This window comes from Pteronotus mesoamericanus, unplaced genomic scaffold (genome assembly GCF_021234165.1).
Source record: "Pteronotus mesoamericanus isolate MK-2021 breed Mesoamerican mustached bat unplaced genomic scaffold, CSHL_Meso_final scaffold_533, whole genome shotgun sequence".
NCBI lineage: Eukaryota > Metazoa > Chordata > Mammalia > Chiroptera > Mormoopidae > Pteronotus > Pteronotus mesoamericanus.
This window is the reverse complement of record NW_026555320.1, coordinates 4,224,308-4,243,657: the sequence shown is the minus strand read 5'-3', so window position 1 is coordinate 4,243,657 and position 19,350 is coordinate 4,224,308. Positions and strand designations below refer to the sequence as shown.

The 19,350-nt window shown below is 39.3% G+C and overlaps 2 protein-coding genes across 2 annotated transcripts; both read right to left on the bottom strand.

Annotated features, from left to right (window-relative positions):
- Window positions 1–17,689, bottom strand: IHO1 (interactor of HORMAD1 1). Its single transcript, XM_054594474.1, has 7 exons — window positions 17,634–17,689; window positions 15,277–15,451; window positions 14,005–14,168; window positions 6,301–6,349; window positions 6,018–6,105; window positions 1,446–1,549; window positions 1–1,140 (listed from the first exon to the last, which is right to left on the bottom strand). The coding sequence occupies exons 1-7, from the start codon at window positions 17,687–17,689 to the stop codon at window positions 1–3; spliced, it is 1,776 nt and encodes a 591-aa protein (XP_054450449.1).
- Window positions 12,068–12,520, bottom strand: LOC129087552 (ferritin light chain-like). The gene has a single exon (XM_054594475.1). The coding sequence runs from the start codon at window positions 12,518–12,520 to the stop codon at window positions 12,068–12,070; it is 453 nt and encodes a 150-aa protein (XP_054450450.1).
- Window positions 17,690–19,350: the final 1,661 nt, after the last annotated feature.

The window sequence follows — 19,350 nt, the reverse complement described above, 5'->3', positions numbered from 1 at the left end:
TCAGAAGCCATCGTCGCTGCTATCAAAACCCAGGTCATAGAGCACACTCTTCCCTGGCTCCTTGCACAGAGGAGATGCGGGACTTTCAAGGTGGAGGTCGCTGAACCAGCTTATTTGGTGGTCCCCCTTGGAGCTGTTAGAAAGCTGGCTGTTGTCTTGGGGAGAGTGCCCACTGAGCTGCCGGGGGGTCCCTTGGGGTTCCCCAGCTGTCCTTCTGGGTGTGAGTGCTCCTTCCAGAACAGGGCAGACTGGCTTTGTGGGGCTCCTGCGGCCACACAGATGCAGGGGCTGAGCAAGGGGTTCCTCCAGGGGCTGCTTCCAGGGGGAACTTTGTGAGCCAGAAACCGGCGGCTGGGGACCTTTGGAATTGAAAGCACAGGTTTTGCCTCGGGGATGCTCTTGCTTCCTGGCTGGGGGCCTGCCTCCGTGGGCTTTCCTGGGCTGCGGCTGCTGCTGCTGGCCTTTCCTCCTGCGTTGTACCGTTCCGCCTTTCTGTTTGGTCACCAACCTCTGCTCACGAGGGTCACGTGAAAATATGTCTTTGGTTTGATGTTTTTGGCGGACATTCTCAATGCTGGTTACAAAGTTGTTTAAGTCCAAGGAGATAAGCTGCGAGCCTCCTAGGGAAACCAGGTTCCTGATGCCAGGATCTCGGTCCTCCGAGATTGTTTTAGTAATAAGCTGATTATTGCAGTTAGTCTGCACGGCCTTGTCCCTGACTCGCCTGTTTCTCTTGCCACTTCCAACAACCAGTGGCGCAGCCTGTTCTTGGAGAGCAGCCCTCTTTGCTCCTTCACTCCAGACACCAGACTCCCCCTGAGGCCGCTGTGAGCCCCTCCTAAGATTCCTGGCAGCAGGGAGCACCTGGGGCTGCTCCACAGCTGGTTCCTCAGAGGGAAATTTGTCCTGCCTGGTGAAACTGAGGCTCTGGACCAGCGGTGGTGAGGTCTGGGAAGTGCTGTCTGTCACATGCCCAGGGCCCCGAGGCACCGAGATCAAACTCTTCAGCTCTGCTAGGACACTGGGCACATTCAGCTGGCCTAGCTGCTCACAGAGCTGCTGGAAGTCCTTACTCTGCTGGACAACTACAACTTCAAGGTGCTTCAGGTTAGACTTCATTTCTATGAACTCTGCTTGTTTCTAGGGAAAGGCAGTAAGAAAGAAGAGAGTTACAAACAGTGCAACACAGAAAGCACAGTAAAATGTGCAAACAAACCGAAGGATGTGGGACGAGAATGGCTACCCTCTGGAGCACAGCCCCAAGGGCACGAGTGGGGCTGGAGAACCTTAGGGAAGGAAGCTGGACTCTGGCATGTTACCAAAGGGCCTGTGTTGTCTTGGCCTCTGTTCTTGACTGAAAATTTGCAGCATTAAAGGTGTCTTTCTGGGCCTTAGTGACAAAGCCAAAAATGCACTTGAGGAAAGGGGTTGGGGTCTATACTTACAGTGTCAAATCTCTTCTGCATCTCAAGGATAGCCTGCTCCATGTTGCCTTTGTCCTGCACCGTTTCCAACACCAGAGCACTCTGGGCCTGCGCAGTCTCTTGCACTAAATACAGAACGATGACAATTCACCTCATGAAGATTATGTCCAGGCCACAGTGGCAGAGAGGGAGAAGCGAACCTGGCATGGCCACCAGAGCCTGCTTGGCTAGCGCCCAGGACTCTATCCACCCAGATGGGCCTTGGTAAGGAGAGGAAGCCAGAGCAGGAGGCTCCCTCCCTCCCTGAGGGCATCCTAGCCAGGGCAAGCTCGAACCTCAGCCCCTGCTGGGGACCCTGAAACCTGTGGCCCAGACGACAGTGCCCCACCTCCTTCTTGGCCTGCTTTCCCGGCCCTGTCATCAGAGAGATCTTCTTAGAAAGCAGATGCGATCATGTCCCTCTGAAATCTTCACTGACACTTTCAATGGCACCCCACTGGCTGTGGGATGAAGTCTCAAACTTTAAATTGGCTCATTTCTCCCTGCCAACCCTGCCCCCAGTCTCCCCGCATCTCTGGGCAAGGCTTCCTAAGCAGTCTCTCCCCACGCTGGCCTTGTGCCCGCTCTTCCCTTAGCCTGGAGCGCTCCTGCTTCTCCTCGTCGCTCTACCCCTCCCTTCACCCACCACCCCAGTCCAGCTGTCCTTCCTTCCAGTTCCTGTTCTTCTCTCTACTCTCACCTGCTTGGAAAAATACTGTCTCCTGTGTGGCTTGGTCGCTCCTTCTCTCTGCTGGGTGCACTGTGTGTGTGCTCTACCATCACTTCTCGCCCTCTACTTATTTATCTTCCATTTACACGTGGGCTCTAATAGGCTTGGTAAACTGAGTGCTTGCCACTCAGGACTGATATTGGGTTTCCTGTTTTACATATGGAAATTTAACCCACACACTTACTTAATAACTCATTGTTGCAATTAATTATTGCCATCCTCTTGATAAATTGCCAGTCATGTGAAGATGCTCATACATTTATTGAGAAAAAAATTTTTTAAAAGGATTTTCAGAATGATGATGAAAAGCAGTCCAAAAACTAGAATCTAAAGAATGATGGGCCTGATCTGGAACCACAAGACTGAGCTCCAAATGACAATAAACAAGTAAACAACATGCACATGAATAAATGAACATTGTAATAAATGCTTTGATAAGGATTATAATAACAATAAGAGGTTGGGGGGGCACCTAGTTTAGATAAATAAGGTTATCAGAGATGAAGACGTTTAGGATGAAACCAGAGGGATAAAAAGGAGCTGGCCCTGCAAAGATTAGGGAGGGTTATTCAAGTGGAGGAAACAGCAAGTGCCAAAGCACTGAGGCAAAAGGAAGAGCCTGTTATGATTGGGAATAGACAAGCCAGTGTGGTCTTGCAAAAAGTCATGTTTTGTGTACTTTACCACAATCAAAACATAAGAAATTTTTAGAAAGTAAATTTTTCTCCTGTTGCTCCATACAAGTTAAATTTCAAGGGTCAACCAGTTAGAAAAAAGGATGTTTACTTATATCTCAAGCACTGGATTCCTGTCCCTAAACTCAATTAATCAAATATTTTTCCAGACATCCATGTAGATATTTGTAGTAAAAAGCAAACATAATTATTCTATCCTAGATGAGTTCCTAAATAGCAATGTTTCTTAGCAACAGTGAACATTACCAACCACAAAAACAGAGAATGAGGAAGCCAAGCAAAGTGTCCAATCCTAGACCCAGTGCCCAAAAACATCTGCCTATGGCCCCGCACAGTCTTTCCTTGTCCCTTGGGAAACACATTTTCTTTACAGGAGCCTTTGTATGAAGCTCATTACTTCCAACATCTATCTTTTTTTAAATTTCTTTTAAGAAGTGTATTTCTGAAAATAACTCAAAACTGTAGCAGTATAATACAATGAAAAATGACCAGCTCTCTCCCATGCAGACCTTAGTTCCACTTCCTGGATTTAACATTATGAGCAGTTTCTAGAATTGCATCGTACATATGCATATCCACATACATAGGTCCTGTGTGTGTGTGTGTGTCCTCTAGAAGGGGACTCATTTCATTTCTGCTTTGGCTATAAATGTCAGATTTGTTAGGGTGTGTGTGTGTGTGTGTGAAAATGCCATTTTTAAATCCATTTCCATATTCTGGACAATGTCTCTGCATCCTTGTGAAGATGATTTGTAAAAATTTGTTTCTGTTGTAGTGATTTGATAAAGGCCCCATTGAGGTGAGGTCGATTCTGATGTTTTCCCGCGGACGGCCAGGGACTTTCCTCTGACTGTTTGGTTTTGCTCTCCCTGCTGTGCTAAGACCCTGAGCAAAGGCCTGGCTGCCCAGTGGATAAAAGGAGATTCCTTAGTCCCTGGTTTTTTTTAGGATACCTTTCCCAATTTTCACTGGCTAGTCACATTCTTCCACAAGATGTGTCCTAGAGCAAACTCTGTGCACAAGGGCCATTTTCATTGAACAATGAATAGATATTTCCACTCCAATGTGGTTCATATAGATGGGCCTCATTCTTCTTAACAATTATATGTGCCTTGCTTAAAAAAAGTCTTTCTCATTCTAAAACTATAAAAATGTTGCCCATGTTTTCTTATAGTTCTTTTTATGATTATATTAATACATCAATTCATATGGAATTAATTTTGATATAATAATTATCTATTTCCCAAAAGAGATATTTTTAAATTTTTGATAGTGCCCTCTCCTTTTTTATTTTCCTAATTACATTTTTCAATAGAACTGGTACCTACTAGGTGAAAGTACTGCTCTCTACTCATTACCTCACCTAAACACAAGATAAAGTAGGATGTGGATGGCCTTGGGAATTCATTTTATCACTCTGGTCCTTGGTGCCCTTAGTGGAAGAAGAAGAGGAGTCAGACCGAATGGCTTTGAATGAGCCTTCTGGTTGAGTAGGCAGACAGTACCTGGTGAAAGCTCTCATGGCCTCATTCTGTGATGGCACCAATCACACAGTAACAGAGACAGCATCTTCACACAGTGGTACGTTCCTCTCTTCTTACGAGCACAGTGAGTGCATCCTGAAAGCCTGCAGAATGCACCGACTGGGAAGTTCAGTGCCCTAGGCTCGCTGGACTAGGCCTGGCTGTATGATAGAAGATTTGTCTGGTTCCTCTCTCGGTGACTAACTTCCTGCTCGAGATCACTACCTCCCAAGAAAGGGAATGATTGAGGACTGGCTACTTGTGCCTATCTTCAAAAATGGCCTGGCTTTCTAATTAGTACGATGCCACTATGTTTGTTACTGCTTGTCCCATTACGCAGCTTCCTCTCCTGAATCCTACTCTTTGACAATTAAGGAGCAATAGGGGCGAAGGAACAGGCTCCCCTTAGGCCTACTATAAGCCAGACTCAGTCCCTGCCCTCTCTCTGCCTTGATCTTGCGCTGGGGCCTTGGGCACCTCCACTTCCTTTTCTGGACCTTAATGGTCACAGGTTTGCCGCCCTCCTCCTTTTTGTGCTTCATGGACTTTTAAACGTAGAAAGCAAAAGGAGTGCTATTCTTGGGCACTTAGAAATGAATTTTCCTATCATGTTATACAAAGGAAGCCTTTCTGATTTGCCTCTGCTCTCTCTCTTGCTTCTTCTTCTAAGGATATCAGCTCTAGGCTTCCAGAACCAGTTTCTAAACAGACGCACAGTTGCCCTGTGTGTGGGATACCCAGGTTGGACGCCAGCAGACAGCACAGTGCTTCTTTGTAGACATATGGGGATTAGTTTCTAAGCCACACAAAAGCATTAATTTTTGTAAATCATGAGCAATCCATCCCATGGCATTTGAATAAGCTGGCTTCAATTTGTTTAAAATAGAAAATAAACACACAGACAAATGCAAACAAGTACAGATGAAGCCACCATCTTGCTGTGTCGCTGTTGGTTCCAGAGAGGTATCTGCCTACAGAGAGCTGCGCAACAGCTCCCTTGTGTTCTGTAAGGACCAGGACCAGAGTATCAGCTAAACGTAGATGATTAACTGGCAGGGCAGAGGGCTTTACCAGCCACAAGCTGTAACTGAAGTTGAGAAAGATGCTGCAATTCACTGTAAAAAGCTCTCATTGAAACCAAGGCAGCAAGCAGAGCAATAGGTGACTGGAGCATTTCTAAGTCCTAAGGGAGCACTTTCGTTATTGCTAAGTCCTAAGGGAGCAATGTCTTTATAGACAGCACAGCCAGAAATCCACTGGGAATGCAAGGCTGCTGATTTACTTCAGGCAGTGAGACGAGAAACCTGGCAGAGCTGCCACTGGCGTCACTGGGCGGAGGATTAGCGCTTCCCAAAAGGCACCTAGAACAGGGCGTTCCCACGCGGAGTGGGTCTCACTACCCAGTGCCTTTTATTCCCCTGGCCCCACTACCCAGTTTGGTGTGTGTCACACCTCTTCAGCACTAACCTTCTGGGTGGGCCCAGCCTCACGTCTGAAATGAGTGCGGAACCTCACTACTGGCAGAAGAAACCTGGCTAGTGTCGGGCAGTTCACATTTACTGCTCGCCGATGCCCTCTGTTGATAACCTCAAATGCAGACACTCACATGTTTTGGCCACAGTCTCCAAAGAATCCAAAATAGATTGGCTTCTTGAACTGAGATGTTCCTCAGACTTTTCCACAGATGTCTGCAACTAAGAAACCCAAAATTAAGAAAAAATTCATAGACTGTTGTCTTATTTTACTAACTTGGAGAATAGTCATTTAATGATTTTTTAAAAAGTTTTTAATATATTGCTATTCTACATGAATGAAAGTCAATACAGTATAATTATTAAACACCCTAAAATGTAAAATGTTCTAAGTTTTTGAAATGTAGCTATACTTACTTTGTGAATACTTTCTCGGACATGGGAAATGAAGTTGTAGAGAGTCTCACTAAAATAGGAGAGAAAAAAGAAAATAAATCTTTGTGAAATATTGAAACAATATGTTAACAGAATTGATTCTGGGAACATGGCAGGCATCCACCTAGTGTAGCATCAAAGCAGCTGGAAAAAAGAGAACATAGACTTTTCTTTCTTTTTAAAATTCAGTCTATATGTATCTTAAATGAGGTTAAACCTTAGCAACTTAAGTGGTTACTACGATAGAACAGATAGACTTTTACAACTATGTGCCACATAACTACATTTTAGTCAACGATGGACAACATAGACAACTCTGGTCCCATAAGATTCTGATGGAGCTGAAAAATTCTTATCACCTGGTGACTCCTAACTCCAGGATGCATATTACTCTAATTGACTGTTACTTTAACTCATAAGAATGAGGCAGGAGAAAGACAATTCTGGGAATAAAATTAATTTCTAATAAAAGAAACTATCACAATTATTCCTCAAATAAATATCCCACTTGTGAAAAGATTCAGACATGGATTGTCATTTAAACATTTTACTGACTTTGTTTCTTTAATCTACATAATAAAAATGCAAATATCAATTTTCAGACTCCAACAGGACAACTCTTTACATGAAGTCTCTTGCATGTTCCACCAGACTGACTTTGGAAGGAGAATATAATAGAACCATTTGGAAATCTACAAACTGCATGTTTTTTAATGAAAGAGATTGGGATATTACCTGAAAATAATCAAAATATTAAAAATTTAAAAAGCTAATTAATTATGGATGTTAACAGAATGTTATTAAAGTATAAAAGCAGAGGATAAGGGTATCTAGAAGTTTAAAATGGCAGAAATTAAACAAGTAGAATAGTTGGAAATATGATAGAAATAGAACTAGGGATGGAAATATGGTAGAAATAGCTAAGGGAATATGATAGAAAAATAGAACAAAAGACAAAGAGATGAAAAATAATTTTTGAAAATTAGGGTCAATGCAGGAGATCCCACACATACCCAAAACTGGCGATACAGAAAGAAAAAAAGAGTGAAAATAGAGAGATTTTCAGAGATACCATATAAACTTCCAGAACTGAAAGACATAACTTTATAGGTCAAAAGGAACTACCCAAAAACCAGGAACTATTACATGCTACTTCAAAGCACATTACTGTAAAATTTCAAAACTCTGTGGATAATGAGAAGAATCAAGGATCAGAATGGCATCAACTTTTTTTTTTTTAAAGATTTCAATTTACTTATTTTTAGAGAGAAGGGAAGGGAGGGAAAGAGGGAGAGAAACATCAATGTGCGAGAGAAACATCGATAGGTTGCTTCTACCAGGGATCTGGTCCCCGACTCAGGCATGTGTCCCAACAGAGAATCAGACCAGCAACTTTTTGGTACACAGGATGATGCCCAACCCATTGAGCCACACCAGTCAGGACAGCATCAGACTTTTAAAAAGCAACATATAAAGCAATAAGACAATGGAGCGATGCTTTAGAAATGTGGAGGGAAAATAATTTCCCATCTAGATTCCTATATCCTGCCTAATTTGCCATCAAGTGTGAGAGAAAAATAAGGAATTTCAGATACACAAGTTCTCAAAAAATTGTTTTAGTGCCATGTGCTTATTGTCAGGAAGTCTCTGGAATATATGCTTCACCAAATCCAAGCAGTAAACCAAGAATGAAGAGGACATAGTATCCAAATATCAGAGAATTCAACTCAGGATGACAGCTACTCTGTGGACTAAGAAAGTACCAAGTTCAGATTGAAATTAGGAAGGATGCTTCTGAAAAGAAAAGAATTGATGTTGAAATAATTTCTGATGTGTTTAAATATATAACAAGAAGCTTTTGCATTTTGGCGGCAGAATTTGGGAAGAGACTTAAGATTCCTATATAGAAAACTAAGCAAAATGGAAAATGAGGCAATTTTGAATATTAGGAAAATGTAATCACAGTATATAGAATTTTTCTGGGCTCTCTATACTGGTAACAGAGTGATAAGGATATAAAGATTAAAAACCGATTTAACTTAAAATGTTCATATAGCTATATTGGGATGATGGAAGATGAGAATTTATGGTGTTTGGGGTAGGGAAGAGGCAAAGAAGTAAATTCTTATTCTAGGGTAGAAAGTCATTCTTTTAAGCCAAAAAAAAAAATATCAAGGAATGACAATTTAAGTCATCTAACATGCTGTAAGATATATGGAAGTAAGTACCAGCATAGCTAAAAGGGTTGCAAGTTAGTTGCAAAAAGAAAAAGGGAATCAGAAGTGACAAAGGACAGACCTGCTGTTTTGCACTATAATCCTAATGGTATTTTCTAAAAGTTTTGTACATGTAATAACTTGATTAAAAAATACATAAGACTGAAAAAGACAATCTTAAAGATGTCTAACAATGGTACATATTACTGCCCAGGAAAGCCTCTACTATATCATATCACCAGTTAGTAGTGATTCTTTATTCTCATAAACACACTCTCTTATTAGCATATTTAGGAACCAATATTCCCAACTTTAAACTATGTTATACAAAATAAATACCTTCTGCATATTATTTTATATTAGAATGTTTTACATATAACTGATAGCTCCCCTGTTAACTATTCATTACTCAGTTCTATCTTGTCTGAATTGAAATGTCAAATTCTGGTTTACCCAAAGCCCTTAAAACGTGCTTAATAAACAGAGTAAAAACATTAAAAGCTTGATAAATAAACATTTCATAAAAAGCTACCATTAATTTGGAAGCCATTTTTATTATTCTTTATCAAAATAAAATAAGATGCTTAAGAAATAGGGATTTCTCATCCACCCACATATTATGTACAAGATCATAGAAAGTTAACTATGACCTAATCTTTGCTCTAGAAAAAGTCAACTATGAATTTCTGTTCATTGGTATTAAAAGAAAAACACAAAAACTATTTTTAATAATAGAAGAGCCCTGACTGGTATAGCTCAGTGGATTGAGTGCTGGCTTGCAAACCAAAGGGTCACTGGTTCAATTCCCAGTCAGGTTGCCTGGGTTGCAACCCAGGTCCCCAGTAGGGGGCGTGTGAGAGGCAACCACACATTGATGTTTCTCTCCCTCTCTTTTTCCTTTGCCCTCTCTCTAAAAATAAGTAAATAAAATCTTAAAAAAAAAAAAAAAAAAAAGGAAGTTCTGTACTACCCTGTACTGGTGAATTATTATATTTTGAGAATCCATTCCCTTATTCAACAACTATTTACTGAGGTCTCTTTTGTGACAAGTCCTTAGCTTTGGTGATATAGAGGGAAAAAAATTCAAGTTCTTAGCCACAGCTTATGAGTACATTCTTGTTGGTATTTTTGAATGCTCTTTCAAAATATACTCACATTAATGGAGTGATCTTCTTTAAAAAAAGTTGTATCAAAATCAAAGCCTATTGAATCTGATATCCTGCTTATTGACATGTCCAATAATAACAATGTGTTTATGCAAATTATAGGGCACGCAGTGCTGACAGCAACACTGCACAAGGGCACAACTCTGCCAATTGCTGGTAGTCAGTCTCTGTTCTGAGTGATCAGTACTCAAGCTATATTTTTTTTTAAATCACTTTATCGAGGTACGATTGACACATGAAAAGCTGTGCATATTTAATGTATACAAGTTTGGAGATAAGTATACAGCCATGAAACCATCACTACAATCTATGCCATAAACATCTCCATCACCTCCAAATGTTTACTCATACTACGTTGTACAGTAGATCTTTAGGACTTATTCATTTTGTAGAAACTGAAACCTTGTACACTTTGACTAATACACATTTTTATTTATCTGAGATAAATACCTAGGAGTAGAATTGAAGAGAAATATAATAAACTATGTTTAATTTTATAAGAAACTCTCAAACTTTTCCAGAGTGGCTATATCATTTTACATTTCCATCAGCAAGAGTTCTAGTTGCTCTATATCCTTAGTCATCACTTGGGGTTACAGTTTTTGTTTGTTTTGTTTAATTTTAGCCATTCTAATAGATGTGCAGTAATATCTCATTGTGATTTTAATTTGTAGTTCCAAATGGCTAATTATGTTGAGCAACTTTTCATATACTTACTTGCCATCCATATGCTTTCTTTAATAAAATGTCTTGTTTCTTACTGTTGAGTTTTAAGAGTTCTTTATATATTTTGGATACAAGTCTTTTCTTGACAATGTTGCTTATAAGAATTTTTTTCCCAGTCTGTAGCTTATCTTTTCATTCTCAATGTCTGTCAGAGCAAACATTTTAAATTTTGTTTAAAAATAAACAAAAATCCCAGGCAAGTCAAAGTTAGAACTTTCATACTTGGGATTCAGGTTTGTTTCCCCAGTCCACTGGCTACTACCATGCTCTCTGTTCAGGGCTTTTAGTTAGGTTCAGTGGGAGAGACGTAGAGTACGCTTACTCCATTTTGTCCCAAACCACAATGCATTCCATTATCATTTTTAAAAATTCTTTTCCTGTTTAAATAAACTTATTTATGTTGCATACAAACAACAACTCTGGTGCAGTTGTATAATTTATCTATCATATGTATGTTCCCCTAACCAGAGAGAGAACTTCAAAGGACAGTTACCCTTGTTCTTTCCCTTGGGATCCCCAGTTTGTAGTATCGGGCCTAACCACAGCGCTTATTAAGTGATTGAATGATCAAATTTCACCATGGTGATCAACAATCATTGAAAGGACATGGGTATTTTTAAAATCTACTTGTGGTCCTTAGCTTATTTATTAGTTAGCAGACTAATCCGTTATTTCAGATACTACAGGTAAAAAACAATAATCTGGGTAATGTCCATCCATCGTTTGGTGTGTCCAGCATCCTCCGCTAACGGGAACTGCTTCCTTCTGTGTCCAAAAAGAGGTTCTGGTAAGGACTTCCAGTCATGCTCCTTTGCTCACCCCCATGACCTAAGCAAGCCAATCCCTTCACTGCGATTTTTCAAATTAGAAGGGAAGAGATTCTCTTCCTCTGTGCTAGTAGGAAGCTGGCCTCTAGTAGGAGAGTAAAGTAGAGATGGAGAGAGCAACACAGAAAAGAGATGGATCCTGATTCCAATTCATTCTCTGCTCTTCCCAGATTAGTTAAGAGAACTCCTTTTTGCCAAAGCTAGTTTGAGGTAGGTTTCTATTAGCTACCAAAAGAGGCATAACAAATGCAACCTAAATAATTAAGACTTCTTTTGAAATTTCTTCACCTCTTTCTGTAAGCTGTAATTTCAAAACACAATATGTAAATCCATTACTTAATGGTTTTTAGCATTTCTTATGTTTGAACTATGTACTATAGTTTATCACTTTCCCGATTTCAAATTTACAATGGTATGCTTTCTCTCTCTTATTTTAAAATTTCTCACTCCTTCTCACCACATTTCTGGCAAAGCATTTATTGACAGAAAGCAAGGAAGCTAACATTTTGGGTTTTACTTTTGCCAGAATTTATTAAAATTATGATTTTTCTGCTTATCATATAAGTCAATATCCTAAGCTCGAATTATTTTTTTTTTTCCTGCAAAAAGCTTAACTGTTTTCATTTGGTCCAATGCATGGGAGAGGTCTCCAGGGTTTAAAAGGATGCCTAGTGGTTTCAGGGATTGGCTCAGGCAGCAGGGAAATGCAGAGGGGCTCCTCAAAGGCCTCTGGGCTCCAAACACTCCTAGTTGTGCTTGAGGGTGAGCCTTTTGAAGAGATACTCGCCCAGCCCAGCCTGGGGCCAGCCAGCCTTCAGAGGTTAGTCAAGTAGTTGCCCATCTTCTTGATGAGTTTCACCTCCTCATCCAGGAAGTGGTTCTCCAGGAAATCACAGAGCTGAGGGTCTGTGTGGGCAGAACCCAAGGCCTGCAGATCCAAAAGGGCCTGGTTCAGGTTCTCCCTGACCATGGCGGCTTCCATGGTGTCCTGAGTTGTACCGCACTCATTGTGGGACGGCTCCTGCACATCCTGGAAGAGAAAGTAGCTACTACACTTGTTTTGCATCTTCCAGAAACACTGGGCTCCCTTGCGCTTCTCCTCGGCCAGCTCAGGGAAGTGGCCCATGCCCTCCAGAGCCACATCGTCGCAGTGGAAATAAAAGCCCAGAGAGAGGTAGGTATAGGAGGCCCTCAAATGCAGGTTGGCCAGACGGTTGACGGCAGCCTCCACCTTGGTGGAATAATGCTGATAAATTTGGGAGGTCATGACTTTTCAGCAATAAGGAGTTAAGGTAAAAAAAAAAAAAAGGAAAGTGTTGGCTGCTCTTAGAGGCTGAGGATGGCTGAGGTAGTTCTGAAGGTGGTGACTGGAAAAGAGGTTAGAGGATGGTTGGAGGCTGGAAGGAGGGTTGCCCTGGGTCTGTTCCATGCAAATACTGTTGAAACAAGAGACAGGTCCAGGGGACCACAGAAGGCTCTGTCTTTAATTCTTTTAAAAGGACAGAAATTCTCCAGAGTTCTCATTATTTGTTCTCTCTATATAAATACTATATATTTTTGCTATTTTGTAAATAATTCTTAACAGAAATTCATTTACTACAAAAACGAAAGAAATGAAACAGAAAAGAAGGAAGAAAAGGGAAGGAAGGTAGGAATGCAGGAAGGAAGGAAATATCAAGTGGAACTCATGTTTTAAGAAAATTTTTTTCGGTTCGGTTCAGTTCAGAAATATTGATCAAACAAAATCTAGTCCAAAGGCCCAGAGAACAACAAAAAAAATGAAGACCGATCTCTCTATCTGCAGCACTAAGAGGGTGAGGGCAGCCTGCCCGCCTACAGTACCCTACCATAGCCTTGGGGGCCTCTGAGAAACCACTAGGGTGCAAGAGCCTTGATTCCCAGGGGGAAGAAGTCTGTCAAAGACTGGGAAGTGCTTGTTTACCAACAGAACCAAATTCTTCAAATAGAGCACTTTGCTTTTCTAACTAAAGGAACATAGTTATACAGTAGCAGATACCTAATCTAGGAATTCTGGGCTCTTTCAATATTAAAGCACTAGTAGTGATGTGAAGCAATACATCTTTACCGTCACAGAAATAACAGTTTACTTCTCCGCTTGGGTGTTTTGATTTCTGTGATACCTAAAGAAGATGCCTTGATAATAACTTACTACCAAGAAATGAACAAGTTAATTTCCTCAGTGACTTCAACTTTTTAAAAGAATATTGCAGCTCTAATTTATCTTGCATTATTTGTTTTGAGAATCAACATATCAAATCAAAGTGTGTATAAAGTTAACTAACAAATCAAAAGGTGTATACAGTTTAAGGAATATCTGAAAATAACAGCAACATTTCAGCTTGAGAAAATCAGCTCCAAATATGATTAGGTCGTGTGCCGTACTCTTGATTCTAAAACAAATAATGTTATCTAATTTCCTAATTCTGATGATCTGAAAATAAAACAAATTAAAGGGCAGAATTTTGGGTAGAATAAATATAATACTATTTGAATATTGCATTTCTCTAAAACGTCTTTTAACTCTCTTTTTAGAGGGGCCCAAACTTTGGCAGCCATATTAAAATCTACCGCAAGTTACATTCACAAGAAAGCAAATAAAAAATAATTACTAGATGAGCTATAAAGACAAGAGTGCTATCATGCTGAAATCAGATTATTTCACTATTGGCATTCCATTTTATTTCCTTCATAAAAGAGGAGCTGTCTTGTCTACTTGAAAGGTTTGCATACCTGTCACATTTGTCTCTTGCTCGTTTCTTTTTCTCCTCAAACTCGTCCAACAGGCCTTTTGATTTTCCAACTGACAAAGGAAGAGGAAATAAGCCTCCATCTTTTGTATCTTCTCCAAATAGCTGGGGTTTTGTCTGGTACTTTCTGAAAATACTAGGTTCACCCTGTTATACATTAAAAAAAAATCATTATAGCATTTTACATATAAAAATACCCATAACATTCACTATTTTCTATACAATGCAGAGTCACATTTAAGTGCAAACCACAATACTAAATAACAACATAGCATGAAGTATTTCCTTTTTATTTCATATATGCAAGAAAATTATATTAAAATAAATCAACTGTTTTTATTACTATAGTTTCTGCCTTACTGGCCTAGAGATATATAAACTGTCAGCTAAAATGGCTTAAAATCAACTGTATAAATTTAAAGGCAACAACAGAGAATTATTTTTTTCCACCAACTATTTTATTTATGAAGCTTATCTGGAAAAAGTCCAGCCATTGTTAACATAATGAGAACAGCTTGCGTGACATTGATGTAACCTGGCAGCCAAGGAGAGTGGACTGGAATGTGCATGCATGAACAATGATGTTTTCCCTGTACTAGTCAGTGGGGGCAGTTGATGCCTGCCGAGTGAGCATGTGTACTGTGTGGCTGTCACATTCAAAATGACTCAGCGAATAGAGCAACGAATCTGCAACAAATTTTGCATTAAGTTTGAACGTTCCTCTGTGGAAACTATTCAGATGGTTCAGAAGGCTGCAGCTATGGGCAACTGGTGATTGGTAGCTTTATCACAACAATGCACCCAATCATGCATCACGTCTCATGCAGAGTTTTTTGGTGACACATCCCATCACCCAGGTGACTCAGCCCCGTTACACCCCAGATTTGGTGCTCTGCGACTTCTGGCTTTTCCCAAAACTAAAATCACCTTTGAAAGGGAAAGGATTTTGGACCATCAGTGAGATTCAAGAAAACAGTAGGGCAGCTGATGGTGATTGGGAGAACTGTGTGAGGTTCCAAGGTGCCTACTTTGAAGATTTTATTTATTTTTAGAGGTGGGGGAATGGAGGGAGCAAGAGAGGCAGAGAGATATGTGTGAGAGAAACATCTATTCAGTTGCTTCTCGCAGCCCTGACCAGGAATCAAACTTGTGGCCTTCCAGTTCGCAGGCTCAATCCACAGAGCTACACCAGCGAGGGTGCAAGGTGCCATGAACAGTGAAACATGTGCAGAAAAATGCTGGCAATCAGACTCACATCCAGAGAATTCTTTTGTAACTGTTTTGGATCTCTCAAATGGACACCAAAGTCCAACGGTGCTGACAGGGTCTCTGAACTTTCTGGACAGAATTGGGATCCAAAGAGGAACTGAGAATCACTGAGACTGGAGTAATCAGTCTGATTATTAGTCCAGTTAGATGACTTAGTGGTCCTAAAATTAAACGAGAAAATTATAGCAAGTGGAAAACATCCTGAACAAATAAAATCATAATTTACAACTATTCACTTCAGAATATTCTGGGCAGAGTGCTAGTTTGTTCTGACCTCCTGCTCCCCTGAACACTGCCAGTACTACCTATAAAGAAACAAGAAAATTTTGAATGCCATACATTTTGATTATAACAACCTGGGGAACAATCAGATGGGAATTCAAACAATAAAGCCATTATTCCTTGTACAATAGCCCTGTAGGCTGTAACACCATTTTGGAGATCAAAGTTCATAAAATATTTTTTTAAAAGTTGAATCTTTTCATCACTAAGGGAATAGATAAAAAAATAAAATATGGTATATGCACATAATTGATGCACTAGTCAGAAGCAATAAACTAGATTTACATATAACCACATGAATAAGTCTCAACAATGTAATTTTGAGCACAGAAAAAAAGTAAAAACTGAATGAGCACTAGTACATATCATTTATGTAAACTTTTAAATCTACATCATACACACCATGAAGGTGGGGCTCTCATGATGGTATTAGTGTCCTTATAAGAAAAGGCACCAGAGAGCTCACCCTCTTTCTCTCTCTACCATGTGAGGACACAGCAAGAAGGTGGTTGTCTGCAAGCCAGGAAGGGAGCTCTCACCAGAAACCAATTATGCTGGCATAAAGTTCTAGGACTTCCAACATCCAGAACTATGAAAAAATAAATTTATGTTGTTTAAGCCATCCAGTTTATGGTACTTTGTTTTGGCAGCTCAAGCAAATTAATATAGGCCTCATCCAGACTGAAGAATATGGTCAGTTCAGATTTGTGCACAGGAGAATCCATTAACAATTGTTTTTGAAGCAAGGTATTGTTCCCTTTCCCACTTAGTGTTTTATCCTTGTTTGCTTTAAATACTTCCAGATATGGACTTCCAACTTGCTCTTCATGGACATCTATGCCAGTCTTTGAACCTCACACATAAAGAAGATAGTGATACTGATAATGATACAGTCATATTGAACGCAGTGTACTAAGCCTACTAGAGACAGCACGTATACGTAGGACAAGTAAAACAGTCTTCAAGTTTTTACTTGAAAGACACCTCAACAATTTGTGTTATTTAATGCTGTTGTGTAACCCAAGAAAACATGCTTTTTGTTAAAGCACATATACACTAATCATTCCTTTTCCAAATGTTAAATTTAAAGTAATTAAGTAGCATATAAATATATATCTAAGCTAAAGGAACCATTACAAGACAGAAAGAAACAATTTATCACAGGGAAGAGTAATTATTTTGACCTGCAAAATCATTTTCTAAGATCAACTAAGTTAACGGGCTGCACACATATAATATAGGTTGCATAATCATTACATTAAAAAAACAGCCCTGTGAACATACAGAAATCATGTAGGATTTACATCTTAAAGTTATGATCTGCATTAAACAAAGATTTACCCTCCTCTGTAGCAACTGTAAGCACATTTTTTTCTTTTTGAGAAATAAAAAGAACAATGCTCTGGATTTCTGCTGAATTAATAACTGTATTTATGAAGTTGTTAGGAAGAAAATAAACTATCCAATGATAAAAGCATACCAAAAGCAATTAGAAATCCCTCAAATATATACTACTTCTGGGACACCAAGCTAGCAATGGCAGGCCTATTGCATGGCTGGTGGACACCGATTTAAGTACCTCGGTGGAGTAGTAGCAGAGGGGACAATATCTCAATGAGCCTTTTCAACAGCTAGAGTGGCTCTTAACTCCACAGTACCTACAAATTATACTATACAACTGAACATATACAAATGAACAGAAAATCATTTTGATTTTTCTCCTTGCTATTTCAATACCAATCACTCCAACTGAAGTGAGAGTTTCTAGATGTTGGATGATGTCTAATTCTGATAAACATCATACTGCCTAGGCCCAGTGCCTGGATACAGAGTCGTTGCTCAATTGAACACACATAGCTCAATTGATATTGCTTTTATAATCATGAAATAGGTAAAAGGAAAAAAGACAACTATGGGAGAATGCAGCAGTGACAGGCTAGGGGAAGAAACTATATGGGGTAATTCTATTGCTATAAACCAATAGGAAGGGGAGCTTCTCTGTGAAATCAATATAACTAATAAATCTTACTAAGTATCTGAGTATATAACTAGAAAACTTACCCAGAGCCTGAGGGAATACTGAGCATATCTTTGATATTCCAGACATTAAAATTCATTTCTTATGGTTACCTCTATTTAAAGAAAGAGGAACATTAATTTAAAAGGTTAATATAAATTTCCCCCCAAGATTGTTTTACTCGTGACTATGTAGATGAGGATATTTCAGTAGTTATATTTTCATCCAATTAGTGAAAATTCCCATTACCTATGAGCCAGAAACAGCTATTTTCTGCTGTTAAATCGTATACAAATTTTTCTCTTTACTATCACCAAGGAGAGCCCAGTGACCTGAGAAATAGTAAATCTGCCTTCCATCCTCTGTTCTCCTTTCATTTTCTCTTGCCACCCTATTAATAATCTACTTTTAGGAAAAGACCAATAAACCCATATTATCCTATGTTTTCAAAGCATAAAAGGCAAGAAAAAAAGAGGAGTGGGAAGCTATAGACTAAAAGATTTATGATGATGTATTATAGAATTGTACCCTTGAAACCTATATAATTGTATTAACCCTTGTCATCCCAATAAATTAAATAAAAAAATGGAAAAAAAGAGGTTTATGAGGCACTTTAACTAAATATAATGTGTTAGGGTCCTGAATATTAAGAAAGCAATCAGGGAAATTTAAACATTGACTTACTACATAATGATATTTTTTAAAAATGCTAAGTGTATTAGTGATATTGTAGTTATAATAAAAATAGAGTCTTATCTTTTATACATACATAAGTTTTAAGTGGATAAAATAATCCGTGCTTTGCTTTAAAACAAGAGAGATGAGCTAGGGGAGCTGAGAAGGGGTACATATTGGCCCTAGGTTGATAATTGTTGAAGCTAGGTGACATGAACATTAGAATTCATTTATCCATGATCTCTGCTTTTATGTTTGAAATTTTCCACAATAAAAACTTAATAGGTAAGTATCTTGTGTTATCTGATAGCTCCCAAAGTTGTTACCTACAGCCTAGACCCCTCTCCTCAACTTCACACTCCTATATTCTATTGCTGACCTGACATTGCTGCTTGAATGACTAATACGCACCTCAAACTTAACATGATCAAAACCAAGATCATCATCTTTCCTCCAAACATTCTCCACCTACAGCCTTCCTGTTCCAGTTAATGTCAACTCCGTAACTCCATTATTTCCAGTTGCTCATGCCAAAACCCAAGAGTCCTTCTTGACTTCCTTTTCTCATATCCAATCTGTCAGTAAATACTATGGCGATTCCTTTAAAACATATCCAGAATCTGACCACTTCTCACCCCTTCCACTGAAGGGTTGCCAGATAAAATATAGATGCTAATTAGGTTGAAATTCCCACATATTGCACAGGACACATGTACAGAAATATGTTTACCTGAAATTCAAATTTAACTGGTTGTTCTATATTTTTATTTGCTAAATATGACAACCCTTCTCTCCCCTCACATACTGTGTCAGCATAATAAACCACCTCCCCCTCCTTCAGATATTCTTTCAATTATTTGTTAAAAATCATCATGCCTCAACAATTACTACATCTCTCCCTTGCTTTTTCTCCACAGTACATCATTATTCTAATACATTATATATTTTATTAATTTATCTTGTTTTGTCTGTCTCAGCAAGCATACCCAGGCCTACTACACTGTAATTTTAAACTCTTTGAGAATAGGATTTTTTGTCTGTTGTGTTCACTGCCATATTCCCAGAATCTAGAAATTGTGCCTGGCA

Bases quoted from the DNA above. Each gene is read 5' to 3' on its own strand.
- IHO1 (XM_054594474.1), bottom strand. From the start codon at position 17,689: ATGAATTTTAATGTCTGGAATATCAAAGATATGCTCAGTATTCCCTCA. The intron at 15,452-17,633 runs GTAAGTTTTCTA...GTTTAATTTTAG, and splicing joins AGTATTCCCTCAGGCTCTGG to GACCACTAAGTCATCTAACT. The intron at 6,106-6,300 runs GTAAGTATAGCT...TGGGTTTCTTAG, and splicing joins TCCGAGAAAGTATTCACAAA to TTGCAGACATCTGTGGAAAA.
- LOC129087552 (XM_054594475.1), bottom strand. From the start codon at position 12,520: ATGACCTCCCAAATTTATCAGCATTATTCCACCAAGGTGGAGGCTGCC.